The following is an 8359-nucleotide window of genomic DNA, read 5'->3' as shown; positions in this document are numbered from 1 at the left end:
CTATCACCGGAAGTTTCTTTGATAAAGAGAAACGGCGGAAGTAGGCCAATGGCGCCTCTTCAGTATTTTGCCTCCACCCGGCTTTCCCACTTTCTTCTGTGAGGGGAGGCGCCTCACTGCTTTTTGCCGCCGTGGGGAGTCGCTGCGGCGGGCTCCATGCGCAGGCTCACTCGACCTCCCAACCATCTTTCAACCGCTGAGCCTCTTCCGAGCTTCTCCTGCCAGAACGTGACGTACGCTTGTCGTAATTGGGGGCGGAACCTCAGAAGGAAAAGCGACTGAGCCGAGGTCTCGCGAGAACATTCCTTTCCTTCTCAGTTCTCGCGCTACTGCTTTAGTCTCGTCGCGACGAGATCTTTCGAGATCTTCTCCGCCCCCGCTCCCGGCGCCCCCTCTGCGGCCGCTGAGCCGGAGCCGGCCCGAGCAGCGCTCTCCGCTGCCGCTCCCTTCCCAGGGACTTAGGCGCCCGCGAGGACTAGCTCACGTCCTCCGCTAGCCCCGGCCCTCCGGCCCACGCGGCCCTCACTCCGCGCGCCAGCTCCGCCGGGGTCCGTGTCCTGTTTCGCCGGCCGGACCTGGGCTCGAGCCCGGACTGTAGCCGGCGCCATGTCGGTGGTGGGCATAGACCTGGGCTTCCAGAGCTGCTACGTCGCTGTGGCCCGCGCCGGCGGCATCGAGACGATCGCTAATGAGTACAGCGACCGCTGCACGCCGTGAGTGTGGGCCAGTCCGGCCGCGTGCACGGGGTGGGGGTGGGGGTGGGGATGTAGCCCTTGCTCTGGTTTCCGAACCTCGCGGTTTGGGGAACACGAGCTGGGGAGTCACCTCTGTTTGGAGCAAGGGCCCAGTGGGTGGGAACCCCCCGCTGGGTGTCAGGTCACTAGTGGCTGAGACTCCCCGTGAGGGTCTGCACCAGCGGCAAGGCCTTTACTCGGTGGCCTGCGGGTTGAGTGAGGGCTCTGAGCTGGTACTCGTACCAGCAGAGGGCAGGGGTAGGAGCTGGAGGGAAGGCAGCCTGGGATATATAGTGTGCCGAGTTCTTGTTTTAGAGGGCAGAGTCCAGGGCCAGGGCGTACTGCCGCTTTTTCAGCCTACGACAGAGTTCGGACCTTTGCACACAGTAGGCGCGAATTAAGTTAGTTGAATTAAACGGGTTCTAGCCTTTGCTGGCGGCCTGAAGATGGAGCGGCCAGAATCCCACGTGAGTGGGGGCGGGGCAGCACCCGGAAGAGAGGGAGCTGTAGCACCGGAGAGAGGTTCGTATTCCGGCTGGAAGGCACAGCTAGCTACCAGAAAAGTACTTAATAAAGTCAGGGTCGTCCTGATGCTTTTGCGCTCACGTTGGTTTTTCACATCGTTTCAGTATGTTGAGCTATGTTGTGTCATTCTCTTTTCATTCTCTGCTCGTCCACACCTACAGCGTTCCACTTTCACAGTTAATACATTCCAACCTGGGTGTTGGCCGCAATTGTTAATGAATGACTCAGGGGCTCACTTTTACTTCTAGAACCTATAGTAAGTTAAGGGACCAGTGTAGACACAGCTCTAAAAAATCATGACTCACTCAGGTCTCTCCTTGGGTAGAGTATGCTTTTTGACTGTAGAGGTACTTTTCAATCCATTATCCTCTTTTGGGGAGAAATCTTTTAAGAAGCTTATTTTCTGGGTTCTCTTATTTGCCACGTGGCCTTTCCAAAGGCTTTTGTTCAAAGGCCCATTTTTCCCCCCCAGAACTTTGGTCACCCTTCCCTCACTTGGGTAGCTAAACTAGATTGCTCCCTCCAGTGAACTTGCTGCTCAGAGACTCAAAACATTTTCCTTCCACTTGTAAAATTTCTGCCCCTTATTTAGACCTGGACCAGGTGCTTCCCTGAAAATTCATCTCCCATACTAAAACGTGGTATGATGTCCCCTTCTCAATTAGTTTATAGTTTTTTTTTTTTTTTTTAAAGATTTTATTTACTTGCCAGAGATCACAAGTAGGCAGAGAGGCAGGTAGAGAGAGGGGGGAAGCAGGCTCTCCCCTGAGCAGAGAGCCCACTGGGCTGGCTCCATCCCAGGACCCTGGGCTCATGACCTGAGCCGAAGGCAGAGGCTTTAACCCTTTGAGCCACCCAGGCACCCGTCAATTAGTTTGTAGTTTTATTGAGAGAGAATTCACATAATGTACAGTCAACCCATTTAAAGCTACAGTTTGTTTTCAGTGTAGTCACAAAACTGCAACTATGTCCCACAATCAATTTAAAAACTTAGACCTAAAGAAATCCTGTACCCAGGGACGCCTGGGTGGGATTGAGCCCTGCATCGGGCTCTCTGCTCAGCAGGGAGCCTGCTTCCTCTCTCTGCCTGCCTCTATGCCTCCTTGTGATTTCTGTTTGTCAAATAAATAAATAAATCTTAAAAAAAAATCCTGTACCCATTAGCTGTTACATACCAGTTTCCCCACATTTATAATTTATTTTATTTTACTTTCTTTACAGATTTTATTTATTTGAGAGAGACAGTGAGAGAGGGAGTACAGGCGGGGGAGTGGGAGAGGGAGAAGCAGGCTTCCCGCTGAACAGGGAGCCCAATGCAGGCTGGATCCCAGGACCCTGGGATCATGACTTGAGCTGAAGGTAGATGCTTAATGACTGAGCCACCCAGGCACCCCGTATTTATAGTGTTTTTTTTTTTTTAAGATTTTTATTTATTTACGTGACAGAGATCACAAGTAGGCAGAGAGGGAGGTAGAGAGGATTGGGGGAAGCAGGTCCCCGCTGAGCAGAGAGCCCGATGTGGGGCTTGATCTCAGGACTCTGAGATCATGACCCGAGCCGAAGGCAGAGGCTTTAACCTACTGAGCCACCCAGGCCCCCCCCCTCTTTTTTTTTTAAAGATTTTTTCTTTATTTATCTGACAGAGATCACAAGTAGGCAGAGAAGCAGGCAGAGAGAGAGGAGGAAGCAGGCTACCTGCAGAGCAGAAAGCCCGATGTGGGGCTCGATCCCAGGACCCTGGGATCATGACCTGAGCCGAAGGCAGAGGCTTAACCCACTGAGCCACCCAGGTGCCCCCCCCCCCTTTTTTTTTTTAAGATTTATTTGAGGGAGCGTGCAGGAGAGGGGAGAAGGTCAGAGGGAGAAGCTGACTCCCCGTGGAGCTGGGAGCCCTATGCGGGACTCGATCCTGGGACTCCAGGATCATGACCCGAGCCAAAGGCAGTTGATTCATGAACTGAGCCACCCAGGTGCCCATATTTATAGTTTTTAATAGTGGTATAGTATACTGAGTTTTTTTAAGCATTGAAGGTTGTTTTTGAGCATTAATTTTTTTAAAAAGATTTTATTTATTTATTTGACAGTCAGAGATCACAGGTAGGCAGAGAGGCAGGCAGAGAGAGAGGAGGAAGCAGGCTCCCCGCTGAGCAGAGAGCCTGACGAGGGGTTTGATCCCAGGACCCTGAGATTATGACCTGAGCCGAAGGCAGCAGCTTAACCCACTGAGCCACCCAGGCGCCCCTCAGTTTTCTTTTTAAGACAAACAGCAGCTACATTAGTTTTACTGTGAATTCAATAAAAAAAAAAATTAATCTTTCCAAATTGGAATTAAATTTGCATCAGTGATTAGGTGATGGGTGACTTAGATACATTATGAAATTGTGGTAAGACTACCATTTAGGGGCCCCTGGGTGGCTCAGTGGGTTAAAGCCTCTGCCTTCGGCTCGGGTCATGATCCCAGGGTTCTGGGATCAAGCCCCGAATTGGGCTCTCTGCTCAGTGGGGAGCCTGCTTCCCCCTCTCTCTGCTTCCCTCTCTGCCTGCTTGTGATCTCTGTCTGTCAAATAAATAATAAATAGTCTTTTTTTTTTTTTAAAAGTACCATTTAAATAATTGAAGTGATTTTCTTTTTATGTTTTCCCTTATTTTATATTTTCCAAGAACTTAAAGGGATACGATACATTGAAGTAATTCTTGAACTATGATTTTGATTAGCTTAAATTTCATTCTTGGAATCCCTAAGTAGGAGATAGGAATGGAAAGGCTGAGTTTTGTAGTAGTCTCAGAATAGTGTATTTTGATTTCAGGTACACCGAGACTATGATGTGGGTTTGCTTTAGTGTCATAGTGGAAATGAGATTCTGTTTCTGGGGGGTGGGCTATGATGGAAGTACCTTATTTCAAATTGTGCCTGTAACAGTATTTGGATTTAGCTTTTGAGAATCCAGTTGACTCTTGTCCACAAGAGACCCTTACTTTTCACCAAAAATAGGCATTATTTTATTTTATTAGTTTTAAAGATCTTCTTTATTTATTTTGACAGAGAAATCACAAGTAGGCAGAGAGGCAGGCGGTGGGGGGGAAGCGGGCTCCCCCGCTGAGCAGAAAGCCAGATGTGGGGCTCCATCCCAGGACCTGAGATCATGACCTGAACCAAAGGCAGAGGCTTAACTCGCTGAGCCCCCCAGCCACCCCGGCTTTCTTTATTTTAGCAACTACTGAGTGCCTCCAGAATGCTAGCCATTGTGCTAAGCACTGGAGGTACTCTGAACAAATAAACAAGATCCTGCCATCATGTACATGGATGGGTTCTGGAGAAGAAGCCAGATGATAAACAAACATGTAATTACTAACTGGTAAAGGTCCAGATGGGAAAGTACAGAATATGATGACTGGGGGACTAATTTAAATTGGATGTATGATGGAGATGAAAGGTGGTCTTAAAGAAGTGCCGTTTAAGTTAAGACCTAGAGGATGAGTAGAAATTTACGTGGAGGTGGTATGTGGGTCTAAGGAAGAGCTGATTAAGGCAGAAGGAACAGCAAGTGAGGAAGACCTGAGGCATTCACACTTGACTGACATAACTACTCTTGAGCCACTTGCAAGAAAGGTGTGAGGTGGATTGGAGAGGAATTAGGCAGGACTTTGTAAATTATGGTAAGGATTTCTATTTAGGTGCAATTGGAGTTGATCAAGTTTGAATTTTAAAAATATAATTAGCTTTTTTTTTTTGTGGAGAATGGGTTTATCTGAGAAGGGGAAGAGAAGAAGTAGGGTGTTGCTTAGCTTATGGCAGTATTTAGTCTATGTGGGAGTTAATGTTCTCTACTAGTGTAGTAGCATGGGAGGGAAGTGTGGGCGGTTCTGAGATAAACTTTGTGGAGTAGGAGCATCCATGTTGATGAATTTGATCATAGGCTTTGGAATCAGATAAGAATCCTATTTTTATATTTAGTGGGTTTATTATAGTTGAAGGGGTATAACCTTAAAGCTTTGGAATGAAAGTGTTAATAATGGAGTGCCAAACATTACTGAAGGATGGGGCCCTACTTTCCAAAAAGAAGAATTACTTACGAAATAATTTCTGTGTGTGAATTGTTTATATTACTATTTTAATGGATTTAGTTTCTGATAAAACGGTATATTAGGAGGGGCACCTGGGTGGCTCAGTGGGTTTAAAGCCTCTGCCTTTGGTCCAGGTCATGATCCCAGAGTCCTGGGATGGAGCCCAGAGCCTTCCATTGGGCTCTCCGCTCAGCAGGGAGCCTGCTTCCTCCTCTTTCTGCCTGCTTCTCTGCCAACTTGTGATCTCTGTCAAATAAATAAATAAAATCTTTAAAAAACAAAAAAAACCCCAGTATATTAGGAATTTGAAGGGTTGAAAATGTCTGTTATTAGCTACCTTTGAGAGAGCAGAAGCTTAAAGTATGTACTTTCTGGTTAACTGGAAGAGTAACATCTTTTATTTATTTAATTTTTAATTTTCAATTTTTTTTTTTTAAGATTTTATTTATTTACTTGACAGACAGAGATCACAAGCAGCCAGAGAGGCAGGCAGAGAGAGAGGAGGAAGCAGGCTCCTTGCTGAGCAGAGAGCCCGATGCGGGGCTTGATCCCAGGACCCCAAGAGCATGACCTGAGCCGAAGGCAGCGGCTTAACTCACTGAGCCACCCAGGCGCCCCTAATTTTCAATTTTTTAAAAAAGATTTTACCCATTTATTTGATAGAGATCACAAGTTGGCAGAGAGGCAGGCAGAGAGAGGGGGAGGCAGGCTTCCCACGGAGCAGAGAGCCCGATGCGGGCTTGATCCCAGGACTCTGGGATCTTGTCCTGAGCCGAAGACAGAGGCTTTAACCCACTGGGAGATTAACATCTGATACCTAACTTGTGCAAGAAAAGTATTCCTGTGAAGTAAATATTTTTACATGCTGTGTAGAGCTAAGTACAGCAGTAGGTTTTGAGTTTTTTGGATTCAAAGAAAAGGAAAGTTGATTTATTTATTTTATTTTTTTAAAAGATTTTTTAAATTTATCTGACAGATCACAAGTAGGCAGAGAGGCAGAGAGAGAGAGGAGGGGAAGCAGGCTTCCTGCTGAGCAGAGAGCCCGATGTGGGACTCTATCCCAGGACCCTGGGATCATGACCTGAGCTGAAGGCAGAGGCTTAACCCACTGAGCCACCCAGGTGCCCTAGAAAGTTGATTTATTGACTAAAGTTTGGATTGCTTACACCATTTTCTTTCATATGTCTAATTGTAGAAGTTCTGAAAATAGTTCCTTAGAATCATTTAAGAGCTAAAATACAATCTAGAATGCAAAATTGGTAAAATGATAATCGACAGGAACTTTGTCATTAGGTTCTTAATTAGATTTTCTAAATTAAAACATTTTTTTCTTGACTTAGTTGTTGTAACAGTAAAAAACACTAAAGTGCTGAAGTTTCTTGTCCTTCTCATTTTTGCTGTTTGTTGTGTATCCTTGTGTATCTTTTTCCAGACTTCTACAACTATATATGGTGGTGGGTGGGTATGTTTAAAGAAACAGGAACATACTATATTTTGTAAATTTTCTTTACATATATTTTAGACTTCTTTGAGAGTCAGTAAATATAAACCTGTCTTCTTAAATGTAATATTCTTTTTTTTTTTTTTTTTTTTTTTTTTAAAGATTTTATTTATTTATTTGACAGAGAGAGATCACAAGTAGGCAGAGAGGCAGGCAGAGAGAGAGAGAGGAGGAAGTAGGCTCCCCGATGAGCAGAGAGCCTGATGCGGGACTCGATCCCAGGACCCTGAGATCATGACCTGAGCCGAAGGCAGCGGCTTAACCCACTGAGCCACCCAGGCGCCCCAATTAAATGTAATATTCTTTATTATGGTTGTAACCCCCCCCCACACAGGTTATTTCTAACTTTTGTAATTACAGGTTGTTAATTGAACAGTAGTCTTTTATACTTGGGTTTACTTGTTAATATTTTTATTTCTTTTTTTTTTTTTTTTTAGAGATTTTATTTATTTATTTGACAGACAGAGATCACAAGTAGGCAGAGAGGCAGGCAGAGAGAGAGGAGGAAGCAGGCTCCCCGCTGAGCAGAGAGCCCGAAGCGGGGCTCGATCCCAGGACCCTGAGATCATGACCTGAGCCGAAGGCAGCAGCCCAAACCACTGAGCCACCCAGGCGCCCCGGTTAATATTTTTATTTCTGTTGGATAGAGCTTGATGTGAATTTGCTAGGGCAGAGAATATATAGTTGACCCTGTACATCATTGTGGGGTTTGAGACGCTGACTTTTGTGCAGTTGGAAACCTGTGTATAGAAACTTTTGATTCCAAAAAACTGAACCACCAGTATCCTGCTGTTGACCAGAAGCCTTACTGACAGTGTAAATGGTCGATTAACACATATTCTGTATATGTATTCTATCCTGTATTCTTTTTTCTTACAAATGTGAAGCTGTGCCTTTTGAGGATCTGTGTTGATTGTAGCTGTTCATAACATCCCATTAGAATGTGCATAAATATTGGGTCAATAGTATCTCTTACCCGTGAAAGGGAGAACAGTGTTATTCTCTGGCCTAAAAAGATTATTTCTGGGGCTTACAGATTACAACAGGGGAGTTTTGAACTTTATTTATTTATTTGTTAAAGATTTTGTTTATTTATTTGACAGAGATCGGGTAGGCAGAGAGGCAGGCAGATAGAGAAGGGGAAGCAGGCTCCCTGCTGAGCAGAGAGCCTGATGTGGGGTCCGATCCCAGGACCCTGGAATCATGACCTGAGCGGAAGGCGAGGCTTTAACCCACTGAGCCACCCAGGCGCCCCTTGAACTTAATTTAAATTAGCTTCCTGTAATACCAACCTGTATTAGGGAGTGGAGGGAAAGTAATGCCAGTTAGGTAGCAAGTGTCTGTTCTTAACAGCATTTACTTGGAATTGTGTGGCATAGAGAGGAAGTGAAAGTAAAAAGATTCCTGCTGTCTAGAGATAGAACCATTCTAGGTGGAAATATGAGTGATATAAAGCAGTGGTAGATAGAATAAGAACAGTCATGGATGGGTTGTTAAGTACAGACTGAAAGTGTCAGTGTGGAGGAAAGTGATG

General features: G+C 45.6%; 1 protein-coding gene across 1 annotated transcript in view; it reads left to right on the top strand.

Annotated features, from left to right (window-relative positions):
* Positions 1-339: 339 nt before the first annotated feature.
* Positions 340-8359, top strand: part of HSPA4 (heat shock protein family A (Hsp70) member 4) — a 52911-nt gene continuing 44891 nt past the window's right edge. The window contains exon 1 of the mRNA XM_004744982.3: positions 340-713. Coding sequence (XP_004745039.1) covers positions 607-713 — 107 coding nt within the window. The 5' untranslated portion in view covers positions 340-606. The remainder of the gene's footprint in view (positions 714-8359) is intronic.

The sequence above is a fragment of the Mustela putorius genome, unplaced genomic scaffold (genome assembly GCF_011764305.1).
Source record: "Mustela putorius furo isolate JIRA1106 unplaced genomic scaffold, ASM1176430v1.1 tig00000145_pilon_pilon_pilon, whole genome shotgun sequence".
Taxonomy (NCBI): Eukaryota; Metazoa; Chordata; class Mammalia; order Carnivora; family Mustelidae; genus Mustela; species Mustela putorius.
Note: the sequence above shows the minus strand (reverse complement) of the source record. Positions and strands in the feature narration are given on the sequence as shown.